The sequence below is a fragment of the Erythrolamprus reginae genome, chromosome Z (assembly GCF_031021105.1).
Source record: "Erythrolamprus reginae isolate rEryReg1 chromosome Z, rEryReg1.hap1, whole genome shotgun sequence".
NCBI lineage: Eukaryota > Metazoa > Chordata > Lepidosauria > Squamata > Dipsadidae > Erythrolamprus > Erythrolamprus reginae.
In genome coordinates, this window is record NC_091963.1 from 1,566,925 (window position 1) to 1,586,314 (window position 19,390).

At 42.7% G+C, this 19,390-nt stretch overlaps 1 protein-coding gene across 1 annotated transcript in view; it reads left to right on the forward strand.

Moving 5' to 3' along the window:
- The window catches only part of LOC139153215 (microtubule-associated protein 2-like), a 157,849-nt gene that overhangs the window by 67,724 nt on the left and 70,735 nt on the right, over positions 1-19,390 (forward strand). Inside the window, exons 5-9 of the mRNA XM_070726858.1 lie at positions 6,958-7,089; positions 14,582-14,698; positions 17,200-17,301; positions 17,478-17,570; positions 18,424-19,362. Coding sequence (XP_070582959.1) covers positions 6,958-7,089; positions 14,582-14,698; positions 17,200-17,301; positions 17,478-17,570; positions 18,424-19,362 — 1,383 coding nt within the window. The remainder of the gene's footprint in view (positions 1-6,957; positions 7,090-14,581; positions 14,699-17,199; positions 17,302-17,477; positions 17,571-18,423; positions 19,363-19,390) is intronic.

Consider the following 19,390-nt stretch of genomic DNA (forward strand, 5'->3'; position numbering starts at 1 on the left):
CCTCCTTCCCTTCCTTCCCTCCTTCCCTCCCTCCCTCCCTCCTTTCCTTCTTTTTCCTCCTTCCTTTCCTCCCTTTCTTTCCTTCCTTTTGCTCCTTCCTTCCCTCCCTCCCTCTTTCCTTCCTTCCTTCCCCCCCTTTTTCTTTCTTTCCTTCCTTCCTTCCCTCCCTTCTTTCTTTCCTTTTTTCTTCCTTCCTTCCTTCCTTCCCTCCCTCCTTCCTTCTTTCCTTCTTTTTTTGCTTCCCTCCCTCCTTCTTTCCTTCTTTTCTTCCTTCCCTCTCTCCTTTCCTTTCTTCCTCCCTTCTCGTTCTTTCCTTCCTTTTCCTTCTTCCCTCCCTCCTTTCTTCTTTCCTTCTTTCCTTCCTTCCTTCCTTCCCTCCCTCCTTCTTTCCTTCTTTCTTTTCTTCCTTCCCTCCCTCCTCCCTTCTTTCCTTCTTGTTTTCTTTTCCTTTCCTTCCTTCTAGTACTTTTGATGTTTACTAAGTTGGGTCCTGAAACATTTGCAAAGGAAAACCTCCTACCTCTGAGAACACTGATGATGTTGCCTAGTTGGGTCTTGAGACGTCCGCAAGAAAGCTACCAAGCTCAGAGAGTACACAGTCCTCCTCCTTTTTTCTAGCAAATGACGTTCCCTAGTTGGGTCATGAGATATAACTCAGCTCAAAGACTACTTGGGACCTCACAGTGGTGGGATCTTCACCTTTCAGACCAGTTCTGGAATTGCGTGGCCGTGGAGTGTCCTTGGCTGGACAGAGTTGGTCGGTCCATCTCTTTACTCCGTGGACTTCTCCTCAACTCTCTGATGTCCATTTTGGAGCCTAGTTAATGGAACCTGCAGAAGGAAGTCCATTAGGAGAACTTTATTTTCTGTTCTTCGGAGCTGCCCCCTCCTTTGACCCACATGGAGGATGGATAATTTTAGAAGAAAACAGAAACCCCAGGTTCTTCTGAGGCCGTCCTTAATTTGCCTTGTCTTCCAACTCGGGTGACCTGACGAACTTCTAGAGAAACTTGCTGAAGGAAATAAATATATGAACTTAGCAAGAATGGGAATGTAGACATTGAAGGATGTAGAGCAGTGGCTCTCAACCTTTCTAATGCCGCGATCCCTCAATACAGTTCTCATTTGTGGTGGTCCCCAACCATAAGCCTAGCGCCAATTGCTCCCAAAGGAGCTTGAAGCTGATTGGCAGGAAGCTCAGAGGGACACTCCCACTGTAAACGCCTGATTGGTCGGATTGTAAAAATATGGTTTCAAGGCGTCGGAAGGGAAGCTTTAGTTCCTAACACCCTGGGAAATTTGTCTTCTCCCTTTTTGTCTTAGGCGACCCCTGTGAAACGGTGGTTCGACCCCCAAAGGAGTCCTGACCCCCAGGTTGAGAACCACTGATGTAGAGAAACAGGCCAAGAGTCCCTAAAGGGAGTTGGGCAGCGTATAAATTAAATCAATCAATTAAATCAATCAATCAATAAAATTAATAACTTAAATAAATAAATAAATAAATTAAATTGATGAATAAATCAAATTAATGAACGAATAAATTAAATTAATGAATAAATAAATAAATTAATTAAATAGAAACATAGAAGACTATACTATTTCCTGTATTTTTATCTTAGGATGGATATATGTTTATCCCAGGCATGTTTAAATTCAGTTACTGTGGATTTACCAACCACGTCTGCTGGAAGTTTGTTCCAAGGACCTACTACTCTTTCAGTAAAATAATATTTTCTCACGTTGCTTCTGATCTTTCCCCCAGCTAACTTCAGATTGTGTCCCCTTGTTCTTGTGTTCACTTTCATATTAAAAACACTTCCCTCCTGAACCTTATTTAACCCTTTAACATATTTAAATGTTTCGATCCTGTCCCCCCTTTTCCTTCTGTCCTCCAGACTCTACAGATTGAGTCCATGAAGTCTTTCCTGATACGTTTTATGTTTAAGACCTTCCACCATTCTTGAAGCCCATGTTTGGACCCGTTCAATTTTGTCCATATCTTTTTGTAGGCGAGGTCTCCATAAATTGATGAATAAATTAAATAAATAATAAATTAAATTAATGAATGAGAAGAGGACCTCTCAGTGAGGAAAAGAGGAGCCAGATGAATGTAAAAATGCGTGAGGGATGGATATATCGAGGAGTGGAGAAGTTCTTGAGATACGTTCTTGCTTTAGAAAGAATTGGATCTGGGGTTACGTGTCAAGTTGACGTTGTGATTTCTGTTTTGTGATGGAAATTTGTGAAGAGATCCCCGAGGTAGAACTAAGGAGGAATTTCCTGACTCTGCAAAGAATTCATGGGTGGAACAGTTTCTCTACACAAGTTGTGGGTGCTTTGCCCTTGGAGATATTCAAGAATAGCCTAGATCAGTGTTTCCCAACCTTAGCAACTTGAAGATATCTGGACTTCAACTCCCAGAATTCCCCAGCCAGCATTTGCTGGCTGCAGAATTATTATTATTATTATTATTAGTATTATTTATTGGATTTGTATGCCGGTCCTCTCCGCAGACTCGGGGCGGCTAACAACAGTAATAAAACAGCATATAATAATAATCCAATACTAAAAACAGTTAAAAACCCATTATTATAAAAAGCAAACATACATACAGACATACCATGCATAAAATTGTAAAGGCCTAGGGGGAAAGGGTATCTCAATTCCCCCATGCCTGGCGGCAGAGGTGGATTTTAAGCAGCTTACGAAAGGCAAGGAGGGTGGGGACAATTCTAATCTCTGGGGGGAATTGGTTCCAGAGGGCCAGGGCCGCCACAGAGAAGGCTCTTCCCCTGGGTCCCGCCAAGCGACATTCTTTAGTTGACGGGACCCGGAGAAGGCCAACTCTGTGGGACCTTCGCTGGGATTCGTGCAGCAGAAGGGGGTCCCTGAGTTAATCTGGTCCGGTGCCATGAAGGGCTTTATAGGTCATAACCAACACTTTGAATTGTGACCGGAAACTGATCAGCAACCAATGCAGACTGCGGAGTGTTGGTGTAACATGGGCATATTTGGGGAAGCCCATGATTGCAGCTGCATTCTGCAGGATCTGAAGTTTCCGAACACTCTTCAAAGGTAGCCCATGTAGAGAGCATTACAGTAGTCGAACCTCGTGGTGATGAGGGCATGAGTGACTGTGAGCAGTGACTCCCGGTCCAGATAGGGCCTCAACTGGTGCACCAGGCGAATTGTGGGAGTTGAAGTCCAAACATCTTCAAGTTGCCAAGGTTGGAAACATTGGCCTAGATAACCATTTGTCCAGAATATGATATAAGGCAGGGGTTCCCAAAACAAAGAATTCTGGGAGTTGAAGTCCACAAGTCTTAAATTTGCCAAGTTTGAAGACCTTCTGGTATAAAGCGTCCTGCTTGAGGGAGGGGGGTTGGACTAGATGACCTCCAAAGTTCCTTCCAACTCTGTTATTCTGTAAATGTCTTCTGCTTGGGCAGTGGGCTGGACTACATGACTTCCCAACATCCCTTCCTATTCTGTAACTCTGTCAAGGTCTCCTCTTTGAGCAAGGGGTTGGACTAGATGTCCTTCGAGGTTCCTTCCAACTCTGCTATCCTCTCTCATGTTGCTGATGGTTCTTGTTTGGTTGTGGTTTATTGTTAGCTTGTTTCAATGGACTATTTTTTGCTTCTCGGTGGTTTGTCTGGTATTAATCCTGGCTTATCGGTGTGTTTATTGCAGGCAAGGGGGGGGTGATCTTTAGCTGGTTGGTTGTCTCTTTTTCAATGGTGTGTAAATGTTGTTTATCGCAGTGTCAGTTGATGGCCGATTAGCCAAGGAATTCCCCAAGGAACTTGGTTTGTTTTAAAATGGTCAGTTTCCCTATTGAAATTATGGTTACGTCTGTCGTCAGGTCATGAAATTATGAGTTTTTTAAATCATGTCTTATGGATTCATTCTCAGAGTCTTTTACCTGTTTTTCTCACCTAGTGTCTGTTCTCTCACATGGAGTCACAGGGTTCGTATAACCCTATGTTATACAGTATTTCTTCCAACAGTCGTTAAGTGAATCACTGCAATTGGAAAGTTTGTCACACAATTGTTAAGTTGTTTCCCTCTTGGTCATCAGATAATTGCAAAAGGGGATTGTACGATCCCTGGTCACTGCAACCATCATAAATATAGAAACAAAGAAGATTGACGGCAGAGAAAGACCTCATGGTCCATCTAGTCTGCCCTTATACTATTTCCTGTATTTTATCTTACAATGGATATATGTTTATCCCAGGCAGGTTTAAATTCAGTTCCTGTGGATTTAACAACCGCGTCTGCTGGAAGTTTGTTCCAAGCATCTACTACTCTTTTAGTCAAATAAAATTTTCTCATGTTGCTTCTGATCTTTCCCCCAACTGACCTCAGACTGTGCCCCCTTGATCTTGTGTTCACTTTCCTGTTGAAAACACTTCCCTCCTGCACCTTATTTAACCCTTTGACATATTTAAATGTTTCGATCGTGAATCCACAGGAACTGAATTTAAACATGCCTGGGATAAACACAGATCCATCCTAAGATAAAATACAGGAAATAGTATAAGGGCAGACTAGGTGGGACCATGAGGGCTTTTTCTGCCGTCAGTCTTCTATATTTTTATTTTTATTTTTTTCTGGTTCTCCCAATTTTATCTTCCCACATTCTTGTAATGTTGAAGAAGAAATCGGTAAGGCTCAGTTCTTTTGTGTACATGTGCGTGTGTGTATATTCAGAAATTCAACAAAGCAGTCACATTTTAAAAATTAACTTATAAGATTTCATAAAGAATTTGTGTGCTTCTGTGTACGTGTGTGTATACACACATACAAAAATCTACGAAAATAAATCTACAAAAACAAATACATAGAGTCATATACATATGTATATATGATATATCCTTAGCTGCCTTGACTTTATGTATGGTGTGTTTGAGTTGTATGATTGTTTTTAATAGGGGTTTTTAAAACTTGTTTTAGCATTGGATTTGTATATGATGTTTTACTTATTGTGAGCCGCTCTGAGTCCTCAGAGAGGGGCGGCATAAAAATCTAATAAATTATTATTATTATTATTATTATTATTATTATTATTGATTGATTGATTGATTGATTGATTGATTGATTGATTTGATTTGTATGCCGCCCCTCTCCGAAGAGTCAGGGCGGCTAACAAGAATATAAAAAGACAATGTAAACAAATCTAATATTAAAAACAATCTAAAAAACCCCAATTTAAAAAAGCACTCATACATACAAGCATACCATGTATAAATTCTATAAGCCTAGGGGGAAGAAAAATTTCAACACAGAGGTGGGTTTTAAGGAGCTTGCGAAGGCAAGGAGGGTGGGGGCAACTCTGATATCTGGGGGGAGCTGGTTCCAGAGGGTCGGGGCTGCCACAGAGAAGGCTCTTCTCCTGGGTCCCGCCAAACGACATTGTTTAGTCGATGGGACCCAGAGAAGGCCAACTCTGTGGGACCTAACCGGTCGCTGGGATTCGTGCAGCAGAAGGTGGTCTCAGAGATATTCTGGTCCGATGCCATGAAGGGCTTTATAGGTCATGACCAACACTTTGAATTGTGACCGGAAATTGATCGTCAACCAATAATTATCCAATTATTATTATTATTATTATTATGTATATACACACACACACACATATGAATCCGTTGTTAGGCGCCTGAATTTTTATCATGGGACTATGACGGTCGTAAGTGTGAAAAGTGTTCCCAAATCTGTTTTCCCCCCAGTACCGTTGGGCTTTTGAATGGTCACTAAAGGAAGCATTGTAAGAGGAAGACTACGTATACATGAATTGTATTTTTTCTTCTGGGTTTTTGGTTTTAGAGATAGTCCTTGATGGATTATGATTCATTTAGTGACCGTTCAAAGTCGCAACGCCACTGAACAAAATGGACTTACGACCATTTTTCACACTTACAATCTTGATCAAAAATTCTGGCATTGGGTGGCTGATTCATATTTATGACGGTCCTGGAATCACATGATCCTCAATCTGAGTATTGCATTGGCAGTTCTGTGTTAGCAAAAACTTCAGAAGAGAAGGATTTAGGGGTCGTGATTTCTGACAGTCTCAAAATGGGTGAGCAGTGTGGTCAGGCGGTAGGGAAAGCAAGTAGGATGCTTGGTTGCATAGCTAGAGGTATCACAAGCAGGAAGAGGGAGATTGTGATCCCCTTACATAGATCGCTGGTGAGACCACATTTGGAATACTGTGTTCAGTTCTGGAGACCTCACCTACAAAAAGATATTGACAAAATTGAACGGGTCCAAAGACGGGCTACAAGAATGGTGGAAGGTCTGAAGCATAAAACGTATCAGGAAAGACTTCATGAACTCAATCTGTAGAGTCTGGAGGACAGAAGGAAAAGGGGGGACATGATCGAAACATTTAAATATGTTAAAGGGTTAAATAAGGTCCAGGAGGGAAGTGTTTTTAATAGGAAAGTGAACATAAGAATAAGGGGACACAATCTGAAGTTAGTTGGGGGAAAGATCAAAAGCAACATGAGAAAATATTATTCCACTGAAAGAGTAGTAGATGCTTGGAACAAACTTCCAGCAGACATGGTTGGTAAATCCACAGTAACTGAATTGAAACATGCCTGGGATAAACATAGATCCACCCTAAGATAAAATACAGGAAATAGTATAAGGGCAGACTAGATGGACCAGGAGGTCTTCTTCTGCCGTCAGTCTTCTATGTTTCTATGTTTTGCGAACTACCGACAAGGGAAGTCTATCCTAACCCTAACTTAACAACTGCAGCGATTCACTTAACAACGGTGGCAGGAAAGGTCGTAAAATGGGGCAGACCTCCCTGAAGAAATTGTCTCTCTTAAGGAAAGGCTCCTTTCTGGTCATAAGCTGAGGACTGCTTGTACTCAAGGCTTTTTGAAGAACATATTGCGCATCAATAACAGAACCGCCATTTTTTTTCTTCTCGTTTTCTAGAACCTTCCGTAAAAGCCATGGAGGAACAAATATCGTACAAAGAATTCCTCGATCACAACGACACATGGTCGGTGGAGGCTGACAGACAAGGCTTTGACTCACAGGTCCTGTTTAACCCCATGGACATGGCTGGTAAGAGAGAGCGAGGCACTGAAAAAAGAGCTCAATTTCCCTCAGAATCACTGGCAGTCATTAAGCAAATCGTGTGGTCATTAAGCAAATCGAATGGTCATTAAATGAATCGAATGGTCATTAAGCAAATACAACTGCCTTCGACTTTGCATGTCAGACGACAGCGGGGAATATTGCAAATTGTGTCCTTAGACGTATCACGTGGTTGTTAAACGAATCACACAGTCATTAAGCGAATCTATTGGCTTTGCGTGTGAGAAGCCAGGTGTGAATGTTAGAAACGGCTTTATTAGTGAATCACTTGGACGTTAAGTGAATCATGTGTTTGTTAAACGAATCCAGCAGCCTCCGTCAAGTTTGCATGTCCAAAGCCAGCTGGGAACGTTGGAAATGGCATCTATTGGTGAATAATGTGGTCATTAAGTGAACCATGTGGTTGTTAAGAGGATCCTGAGGTCATTAAGTGAATACAATTGCCTCCATTCATAAGCTGGCAACGTTGCAAATGACATCATTAGGAGAATCATGGGGTTGTTAAACAGACCATGCAGTCATTAAGTGAACCATGTGGTCATTAAGTGAACCATGTGGTTGTTAAGAGAATCCTGAGGTCATTAAGTGAATACAGTTGCCTCCATTCATAAGCTGGCAACGTTGCAAATGACATCATTAGGAGAATCGTGGTTGTTAAACAGACCATTCACTCATTAAGTGAACCATGTGGTCATTAAGCGAGTCATGTTTGAAACTAAACGACAAGCGGGGATTCGCTTAATGTATAGCGGCTAGGAAGGTTTCAAATGCTACAAAATTGCTTAGCAACGTACGTTTGGGTCTCAATTTGGGTCATAAGTCGAGGACCTACTGCCAATTCCTATTACTCAGCTTAAAAGCCTGGCCGTTTTCTGTTTTTCTTTCTAAAGCTTCCGAGCATTTTGAACATTAACAAACCTATTTTTAAATCGTTCTGTCTTCGTGGTGCAGCCGAGTGCATTAAACAGATGCTACGAAAAATTTATTCTTTGCAGAGTCCTTGTCTCAAAATAGCTTCCTGGATAGAAAACGGGAAGGGAGAAATGATCGGAAGGAGATATACAAATGGCCTGCATTAAATTGATTTATGCTTTTAATCGTGGGTTTTTTCCCCAGCATATGGGGAAAGGGTGGAAGGCATCTCATTTCCTTTCCAGGGCCTGCAGGAAACGTATAGTTTTTCCCCCTATATATATATGTGTGTGTGTGTGTGTGTGTGTGAGAGAGAGAGAGTGTAATGTATTTTTGCTGATAATTATATATATATATATGTGTGTGTGTGTGTGTGAGAGAGAGAGAGAGTGTAATGTATTTTTGCTGATAATTATATATATATATATGTGTGTGTGTGTGTGTGAGAGAGAGAGAGAGTGTAATGTATTTTTGCTGATAATTATATATATGTGTGTGTGTGTGTGTGTGTGTGTGTCACGTTTTTTTTGCTGAATTTGAAAATTAATTATAATTATATATATATAATATATATATATCCAGTTTTCTTTTTCATTATCAACAAAAATATGTTTTACACGCACACACAAATTATTCAGCTTTTTATGCCTAGACCAATTTAGGATTTCTGAACTGGGGGAGGCAAAGAGAATTTCCCAAAGTTGTGTAGGAATGAAAAGCTCAGTTTGTTCCAATTTCTGATGCAATTTGGGGGCCGAAGGAAAATAACTGGCCGAGAGATTAAAGCGATTATTAAAAAGTTTTCTTTGGCTGTCGACCAATCAGGCTTTGTGAAAGAGAGAGAGGGAGGGAGAGAGGGAGGGAAAGACCCCTTGGACCCCCCAGTTGGCTTAGTAAACACCCTGAATGATTTAGAAAATAAAAAATAAAAATAAGTTGACCCAGTTTATATCGACATTTTCCAACCCGGAAAAGAGTTAAAAGTGGTGGACTTCCACTCCCAGAATTCCTCGGCCCCCTCCGGGATATTTTAAAATTTGGGTAGTTTATGGTTGAAACCTATGGAGTCCCTGGTGCTCCCTGAGAGGGAGGAAGAAGAGGAGGAGGAGGGGGAAATGTTCCAACTAGGGAACATCATCACTGCTAGAAGGAGGGAGGGTTGCAGAGAGGAGGGGGAGGAGATATTCCCTCCCCCTTCTGTCTCCTTTGCTCCCTATCTTTCTCCTTCCCCTCTCTCCCTCTCTCCCTCTCTTTCTACCTCTCTCTACCACTCTATCCTGTTCTCCCTTTCCCTCCCCTTTCTCCCTTTCCCTTCCTCCCTCCCTCTCCCCCTCCCCTTTCTCCCTCTCCCTCCTGCTTCTCTGCTCCCTCCCTCCCCCCTCCCTCTCTCTCCCTCTCCCTCCCCCTCCCCTTTCTCCCTCTCCCTCTGTCCTGCTTTTCCACTGTCTCCCTCTCCCTCTCCTGCTTTTCTCTTCCCTCCCTCCCTCCCGCTCCCTCCCGCTCCCTCCCTCCCTCTCCCTCCCCTTTCTCCCTCTCCTCTCTCCTGCTTTTCCGCTCTCTCCCTCTCCTGCTTTTTTGCTCCCTCTCTCCCTCTCCCTCCCCTTTCTCCCTCTCCCTCTCTCCTGCTTTTCTGCTCTCCCTCTCCCCCTCCTGCTCTGCCTTTCTCCCCCTCCCTCTCTCCCCCCCTCCCCTTGTCTCGCTAACCCAGTCGATTCCCGCAGCCTCATCTCAGCATGAAAAGTCCCCTTCAGGAGTCTTGCCACCAAATATTTCTTCCGCCATGACTCAAAACTCCTCACAGCCGCAGGCCGCAGTCTCCATTTTATTTTGGGGGGGTGGGAGGGGAAATAGAGAAGCTGTTTGAAGGTTGGTGTGGGGGTGTTTGGCTGCCTGACGGCCTCCGTTTCACCCGTTTCATCCGGGAGTGTCCTAGGACAGCTGTCAGAAGCCATCCGGATGATTTGTTGCGTCATCTTCCGTTCAAAATGAGGCCAAAAATAATACTTTTTTTTTTACAAAAACCCATCTAGCACCTTTTTTTTTTTTTGAGAATGAGAATATAAGCTTTTTTTTTTTAAAAAAAAATATTTTTGGTTTGTTGGAGAAAGCGGCTCATTTTTGGAGAACTTTCTCTGCTCCCAGTTCAAAACCGGGCCTCTTTTTGCGTTTGACCTAACAACGGTTCATTTAGTGACCGTTTGAAGTTAGCACGGCACGGAATGGCTGGGTTTTTGCACCTAATGACCGTCGCATCATTGGATACTTGCCATCCAATTTGTACTTATGACCCTTGTGGTGTCCGGCGGTCAATTGTGCGATTCTCTTTTTTTTTGGTAACCGCCGCAACTTCAACGGGGGAGCCAGATTCCGTTAATGACCGTGTAACTATTTTCTTTTCTTTTAATTGTAATTTTTTATTAAATTGTATTAAAAAGTGTAGCCAAAAACATTTGTACATTTACAATATTTGCAATACACAAGAAAGAAAAAGAAAAAATACAAACCAAAACAACAACAACCGAATCAAAAAAAGAAAAATATAGAAATATACAATAAACAATTACAACAATAACAACAATAAGCAAATAACAAGAAAAATATCTCATCAATATTCTCTTGGGGGGAGGAAAATTACAATCCTTTCTAATGACCATGTAACTAACTGGTCTCATAATGTTTTTTTAAGAAAAATTTCTCCAACATAGAATAAGAAACAATACCTAGTTTCCAACTCAAAATCAAGCTTATTATCAAACATATACATTTTTTTTCTTTTTACTTTGTAATCATTCAGTGGAGGCTCTTAGGTCTGTTTCTTTCACAAAAGGACTGTAGAAACATATAATATCTTATATATTCACAAACCTCTTAAAATATAGCTTTTCTCCATCGAATATTCAAACATTACAATAACCTTTACATTAACCGCTGGTCAGCAAATTCGTATCTTATTTGAGTCTTACAAATCTATTGAACTAATTGTTCCAAAAAGCAATTTTCTGATAATCATCTTCCCAACCATGGCAACTTGGAGATATTTGGACTTCAACTCCCAGAATTCCCCAGCCAGCAAATGCTGGGAGTTGAAGTCCAAATATCTCCAAGTTGCCAAGGTTGGGAAACACTGATCTAAGCAAAGATTATATATAAAATAATTCTTCATATTGCAACAAAAAATCTAAAAACCATAATCCTATATGTCTAATAAAGTATTTATTCCAATAACAAAGTATATCATACTATTATTATTATTATTATTATTTATTATTATTATTATTATTTATTGGATTTGTACGCCGCCCCTCTCCGTAGACTTGGGGCAGCTAACAACAATGATAAAAACAGCATGTAACAATCCAATACTAAAACAACTAAAAACCCTTATTATAAAACCAAACATACACACAGACATAACATGCATAAATTGTAAAGGCCTAGGGGGAAGGAATATCTCAGTTCCCTCATGCCTGATGGCAGAGGTGGGTTTTAAGGAGCTTTACGAAAGGCGAGGAGGGTGGGGGCAAGTCTGATCTATGGGGGGGAGCTGGTTCCAGAGGGCCGGGGTCGCCACAGAGAAGGCTCTTCCCCTGGGTCCCGCCAAACGACATTGTTTAGTTGATGGGACTCAGAGAAGGCCAACTCTGTCGGACCTAATCGGTTGCTGGGATTCGTGCGGCAGAAGGCGGTCTCGGAGATATCATACTTTATAATAATAAAATAGATTATATATAAAATAAATTTGAATATTACAACTAAAAGAAAAATCTAAGCAATTTAAAAAATATATATAATTTGAATACGTTTAAGCTAGTTTATTGCAATAATATTTTTTTATATGTTATATCAATACATAGTGCTACCACCATTACTCATCCTCTCCATCTGGGTTATAATATTTAACCGTGTGACTAACTGAACGACTGTGCTGCCGATTAGGTCCCACAGAGTTGGCCTTCTCTGGGCCCCGTCGACGAAACAATGTCGTCTGACGGGACCCAGGGGTAGGGCCTTCTCTGTGGCGGCCCCGACCCTCTGGAATCAACTCCCACTGGAGATCAGAACTGCCCCCAGCCTCCTTGGCTTTCGCAAACTCCTTAAAACCCACCTCTGCCGTCAGGCATGGGGAAATTGATTCCCCTGGGCCATTTCCGCTTTATGTATGGTATGTCTGGGATGTATGATTGTTTTTATATTAAGGGTTTTAATTTGTTTTAAGTATTGGATTTGTACTGTGTATTGTTGTTATGAGCTGCTCCGAGTCTTTGGAGAAGGGCAGTATACAAATCTAATAAATAATAATAATAAAAAAAATAATGATGGTGGGGCAAAACACATTTCACCGATGTCTTGCTTAGGGATCGAAATGTCTGCCTCAACTCTGGTCATAAGTCGAGGACTATCTGTACTCCTGTGCCAGACAGAGCTGCATTGTAAGTCGAGGACTAAACAACCTGCCATAAGTCAAAAATTCTCTGTACTCCGGACCCAATTAAAGCTGCATCATTAGTCAAGGACTTACGATTAGTTGTAAGTAGGGGAATAGCTGGTACATAGAGCTGTGTTGTAAATCAAAGACTTGCGATCGGTCGTCAGTCAAAAACTTTACTCAGTGCCCCCGGAACTTCCAAAGTTCACAGCAATTGATCATAAATCGAGGACTTCCAGTATTCCTGTCCCAGAATGAACTGTGTTGTACTTCAAGTCAAGGAGGGTGGGGGCAGTCCTGATCTCCGGGGGGAGCTGGTTCCAGAGGGTCGGGGCCGCCACAGAGAAGGCTCGTCTCCTGGGACCCGCCGGGTGACATTGTTTAGTTGACAGGACCCGGAGAAGGCCAACTCTGTGGGACCTAACCAGCCGCTGGGATTCGTGCGGCAGAAGGCGGTCTCGGAGATTTTTGCCTCTCAGCCCCACCAGGGCCCATATTCCACAGCAAATAAGCTTTTTGTAGCCGACAACTATAATCATATTTTTGCTGATAATGAAAAGGAAGGAAAGAAGACTACTTCATCAGTCTTCGGAGAGGGGCGGCATACAAATCCAAATAATAAATAAATAAATATAAAATAAATAAATCAGGTAGCCACACCCTTACTGGATTTGAACCTGGGGCTTCTGCTGTGTAAGGCAGTGGCCTTAGCCTGTAGGCTACAGGCTCCTCTCCTCTATCAGCTTGTACCAGGGAAGGGTTATGTGTGATTTTTTGTTGAGTATACACACACACACACACACACACACACACACACACACCTGTATTCCTGTCCCATTCTACACGGAGGACTTAATGACCAATCGTAATTCCAGTTCTTTTGAACAGGAAGAGGACTTTCAACCGGTCATAAGTCGAGGATTGTTGGCCGGTTGTAAGTTGACTTCTTCCGTCTGGTCGTAAGTTAAGAACTACCTGTCCTCATTGCTGCGTGAACATCAAGGAGTCGCTAACCGACCGGTTGTAAGTCAAGGACTTCCTCCATTCAGATAGAGCCGAGAGAATATTAACGGTCCCTAAGAGACCGGTCATAACTCGAGGATTTCCTGTATCCCACACCTAAACCCTACCACAAGTCCCCCACCCCCAATTTCCAATGTGGTAAAATCTCACAACTCTTGTCAGTTGTCAATTCCTGACGTCCCGAGAACCTGTCACCTCCGACTTGCTTCCCAGAAACATTTCGGACAATATTTTGGTGCTCCGAAAGAATCCCACGATACATTTTGCGGTCCTTGTTTTTTGGACATGCTCAATTGTCCTGCTCCACTGTGTGACTTATCCCCGCCCCCCACCTACAGTCCTTGGTTGCCAGGAAAGGATATTCTGCCTGGCAACCTCTTTTATTCTTGGCCGCTTTGGGGAAGTTAATTCCGCTTCCTGGCTAATTGTTCCTAATTTGCATGATGGCGTGTTAATTTGCATGTGTGCTGCCATCTGGAGTTGTTGTTTTTTTGTTTTGTTTAAAAAGGAATTTTCCTGATCAAAAGTTTGGCAAAGACATAATAAGCCCATAATAAAAGGAAGGAAGGAAAGAAGGAGGGAGGAGGAAGAAAAGGACAAAGAATGGATGAATGGAAAGAACACTCTGGGGGGGGGGGATGTACAATAACAAATCTAATATTAAAATCTAAAATAACAATTTTACATTAAAAAACCTAAAAAAACCCTTATATAATAATAATGATAATAATAATGATAATAATAATAATAATAATAATAGAAGATACTGCTGTGTGCTAAATATTGTTCTATGTACTTGCTGTGTGCTAAACAGAGGTCTATGGATTGTATTATGGTTAGTGTGTAATATTAATGATATTGTATACATTGTGAATAATATTTATACGTTTAGTATATTGGCCTGTGTAATATTAATAGGCTGGACAACCACCGCTGCCACATATACTCTGTTTGAAGTTTGGTATTCTAACATTGGTCAGCCCAGTGTGGAATGCTAACAGTATAAATCTCTAATCCCCCCCTCCTTTTCTAATCTTGGCTTGTAATCCTAGGCAAAGAAAAGATGGCTTGTTACAAACTCAGGTTTGTCTCTTCCAGGTCCTTTCAGAACAGCTGCATTTGCTGAGCCTCCGTCTCTGGGATTCCCTCACCCGACATCCTCTGGGTTTGAATCCCCTTCGTTTCTCGGTCTGGCCCCCAATATGAGCCAAGCAGGTAAAACCCAGAACTGGAAAGGGAGGTGGGACAATTAGGACGTATAGTGGCACCTCTACCTAAGAATGCTTCTACTTAAGAACTTCTCTAGATAAGAACCAGGTGTTCAAGATTTTTCTGCCTCTTCTTAAGAACCATTTTCTACTTAAGAACCCCAAGCCCGGAAAAATTTCCCAGAAAACTTGAGAGCGGCACGAAGGCCCGGCCAGTTTCCTGCCATTCCCCCCTTAATCCCGGCCATCTCGGGCTTTTCTGGGCTGCCTTTCGGTGGCGTTTAAGGAGGCTTTGGCAGTCCAGAGCGAACGAAGTGTTTTCCTTTCTCTGGGCGCTTGGAGAGGGAATAATCCTCTGCCAGTGCCCAGAGAAAAGAAACACTCCCTTCGCTCTGGGCAGCCGAGGAGTCACCACAGCGAAGGAAAGGCGCCGGCTACAAAGTGAGCGAGCGAGAGGAGAGGGCAGCCCTTCAGCATGGGAAGGAAGGGGAAGCAGGGAGCAGCAGCAGCAGCCAGTGTATGGGAGGCAGTGTATGTGAGGCAGCCTTGTGCCGGGCGTATGCTCCTCCTCGCAGCCTCAGAGTCCCTCTTTTTTTTTAAGCCTTAAAGTTTTGGATTTTTTTGATTCCCCTCCCCTCACCTTCTTCCTTCGGCAGCAACTGTCCTCCTCCTCTTCTTCTTCTTCCTCCTCCTCCTCCCACCCAAATTCCGAGCTTTTATTTCTTTCCTAATGGGTTTGCACGCAATGTCGTTTGGCGGGTCCCAGGCATAACTTCCCCAGGCCTATACTGTTTATGTATGGTATGTTGTGTGCATGTTTTTTAAATTATGGGTTATGGGTTTTTAGTTTTAGTTATTAGATTTGTATTATATATTGTTTTCTATTACTGTTGTGAGCCGCCCCGAGTCTATGCACAGGGGCGGCATACAAATTTAATTAATAATAATAATAATAATAATAATAATAATAACAACAACATTTGCTTTTACATTGATTCCTATGGGAAAAATTGCTTCTACTTAACGTTTTTACTTAAGAACCTGGTCATAGAGCGACTTAAGTTATTTATTTATTTATTAGATTTGTATGCCGCCCCTCTCCATAGACTCGGGGCGGCTAACATCAATAATAAAAACAGTATGTAACAAATCTAATATTTAAAATAACTTAAAAAAACCTTATTAAAAACCAAACATACACACAAACATACCATGCATAAATTGTATAGGCCGGGGGGGGGGGGGGAGGAATATCTCAATTCCCCCATACCTGACAACAGAGTTGGGTTTTAAGGAGTTTACGAAAGGCAAGGAGGGTGGGGACAATTCTGATCTCTGGCTGGAACTGGTTCCAGAGGGTTGGGGCCGCCACAGAGAAGGCTCTTCCCCTGGGTCCCACCAGATGACATTTTTTAGTTGATGGGACCTGGAGAAGGCCAACTCTGTGGGACCTAACCGGTCGCTGGGATTCGTGCGGCAGAAGGAGGTTTCGGAGATATTCTGGTCCGGTGCCATGAAGGGCTTTATAGGTCATAACCAATTGTGACCGGAAACTGGTCGGCAACCAATGCAGGCTACGGAGTGTTGGTGTGACATGGGCATACTTCTCAATACATATACAAAGTTAGTTTTATTCAGTACATATAACCAACTTCAAGATTACTTGCATACTACATGTACATTACACCAACATTGAGCACAAAGCAGTCACACAGACAAATTAATAGATAAATAATCAGTAAGAATTCAGGGAGCGAGAGAGAGTCTCTGATTCCCTGTTATAGGCAATTGCAGCACTGGCCCTTAAAGCAACATTGCGCTAATTCTCTTAACCATACATTGCTGGCTTAAGTCATACACTGCTGAAAAAAATAAAGGGGACACTCAAAGAACACATCCTAGATGATGATGATGATGATTATTATTATTATTATTTATTAGTTTTGTATGCCGCCCCTCTCCGCAGACTCGGGGCAGCTCACAACAATAATAAAACAGATCTGAATGAATGAAATATTCTCACGGAATACTGTACTTCGTTGTGTACCAAGTTGAATGTGCACCACAGCAGGTGAAATTGATTGTCAATCAGTGCTGCTTTCTAAGTGGACAGTTTGATTTCACAGAAGTTTGATTGACTTGGAGTTATATTGTGTTAAGTGTTCCCTTTATTTTTTTGAGCAGTGTAGATATATAATTAAGAATATCAATTAAGAATTTGGTAATTGATACCATATTGTATTGTACTGAAATTCAAAGGTGTTTGAATTTGTATCTTTGTAATATGTGGAGAAAAAAAAAAAATTTATACCCAGGAAGTGGGGAGACCTTCTGTGGCCCCCAGGTCTTGGCGTGCTCCTTCAAAAACCCCTTGAGATGTTGGGAGAACATTGGAAGGAACCAGGTTTTGTGGAAGATCAAGCTGGTTTAGGCCAGAGGATTAACCCGGTTAAGGTGTCTGGTGGACTTTCTGAAGTGGAAACATCTCACCTGTTGTCTTCTTCACAGAGAGCCACCAGGTACCCATGGAGATGATCCAACCTGCCGAAGATGCTCCCTTACCTGGAGAGCTGGGCTTTCCAGAAGCTGAACAGATGTTGTTTTCAACAGGTGAGACGAAAGGGCTCCTCCCCCCATCCGTCCCATCGTCCCGTCAGGTCCATCCGTCTTCTGGGGTGGGTGGAGAAGATGGTGGAGTAGAGGAAAAGTGTCCTACCACAACCTCACCGTGTGTGTGAAGGTGTGGTTTTGTCCATGTGGGGCTGCTGTAAATCTAATTTTGTCAGTTCCCTCTGCAGATTCTGCCATGCTGATGGGGTTTGAAACCCCACTTCACCCAAGTTCCCGCCTGCAGAAAGGACCTCAAGCAGGTGAGCTGAGTGAGTAACGGAATTGGGCTGAAGAATTTTAGACTGGGATTTTATTCCAATTTCATTTTACATGGCTTTTATCAAAGTTTTAGCAATAATTTGTTTCTGCAACTATGCCCTTTGATATGGCCCATGGGCTAACCAGTCAGTCAGTCAGTATACAAAATTAAACAATGCAAAAGGGGTTTATAGGTTTCCTTCCTTCCCTCCCTTCCTTCCTTCCATTCTTTCCTTCCTTCCTTCCTTCCCTCCCTCCATTCCTTCCTTCCATTCTTTCCTTCCTTCCTTCCCTCCATTCCTTCCTTTCTTCCATCCCTTCCTTCCTTCCATTCTTTCCTTCCTTCCTTCCTTCCTTCCATTCCTTCCTTCCTTCCTTCCATCCCTTCCTTCCTTCCATTCTTTCCTTCCTTCCTTTTTCTTTCCTTCCTTCCTTCCTTCCATCCCTTCCTTCCTTCCATTCTTTCCTTCCTTCCATTCTTTCCTTCCTTCCTTCCTTCCATCCATCCCTTCCTTCCTTCCATTCTTTCCTTCCTTCCTTCCCTCCATTCCTTCCTTCCATTCTTTCCTTCCTTCCTTCCATTCTTTCCTTCCTTCCTTCCATTCTTTCTTTCTTTCCTTCCTTCCATTCTTCCTTCCATTCTTCCTTCCTTCCTTCCTTCCTTCAGTCACTCACTCGCCCACCCACCCACCCACCCACCCATCCTCTCACGGATGGTCTGGGAAGCCGCCCCGAGTCTGCGGAGAGGGGCGGCATACAAATCTAAATAATAAATAAATAAATAAAATAAATAAGTGGAGCAATTCAAGAACATCTCAGCAGCTTCATAGAAAATACAACTCTTTCTTCCTTTCTCCAAAACAGACTTTCTGGAGACCACGAAGTCGAAAAAACTACCGCTGGAGGAAGAAGATATAATTGTCCTGGCTGCAGACAGTTGCTCCACGCTAGAAAAACCAGAAGGAGGGAGTGAGTTCCTTCACAATCTGAAGGAGAAAGACGGTTTTCTTGCCCAACAGCCAACTGCCGTTGACCCCTCAACCTTCCAAAAAGCAGAGGAGATACAGCCATCCTTTCCTTATCGTGCTCAAGAAGAACAGAATCCATTTTCCGAATTCAAAACAGAAGATCTGGGCTACTCTTCTACCCAGCATGTGGAGAAGCTAGACGAGAGCACGATGGGTCAGCAAGTTCAAGAGATTCAATCTCAAGAACCTCTATTTTCTCCTGGCTGGAAAACTGAAGGACTTCCTTTTACTCATGCCTTCAAACCTGGAGTATCTCCATTTACACCTGATATAAGAGCTGAAAGATGTCCGTCTTCTCAAGGATTCAGTACTGATACATCTGAAGGATTTCTCTTTACTCCTGGACCAAAAGCTGGAGCACCTCCATTTAGTCCGGATCTGAGAGGGGAAACTTTTCCGTCTCCTCTGGGACTGAGTACTGATACATCTTTATTTAGTCCTGAACTAAAAACTGAAGGACTCCAAGTTACTCCTGATCTGAAAGTTGATGGACCACCACGTTCTCCTGTCTGGGAAGCTGACACCGCTCCACTTTCTCCCACCCAACCTTCTGAGAAAGTGGAAGAAACCAAGGCCGTCCCTCCCATCCCACTCCTCGTGAATCCAGAGACGAAGCCCCCTTCTTTGCCCAGCCAACCTCTGGAGATCCTTCCCGGGCAGGAGCAACTTGGCGAGATGAACAGGAAGAGTCCACTCGGCACACCGACTGAAAACCTGACGGAAACGGGTCAACTAACGCCAACCGAACCTAGAGAGCATGTTCCAGAGCTTGCAGGCAAGGATAAGAGAAAGATCCTATCTCG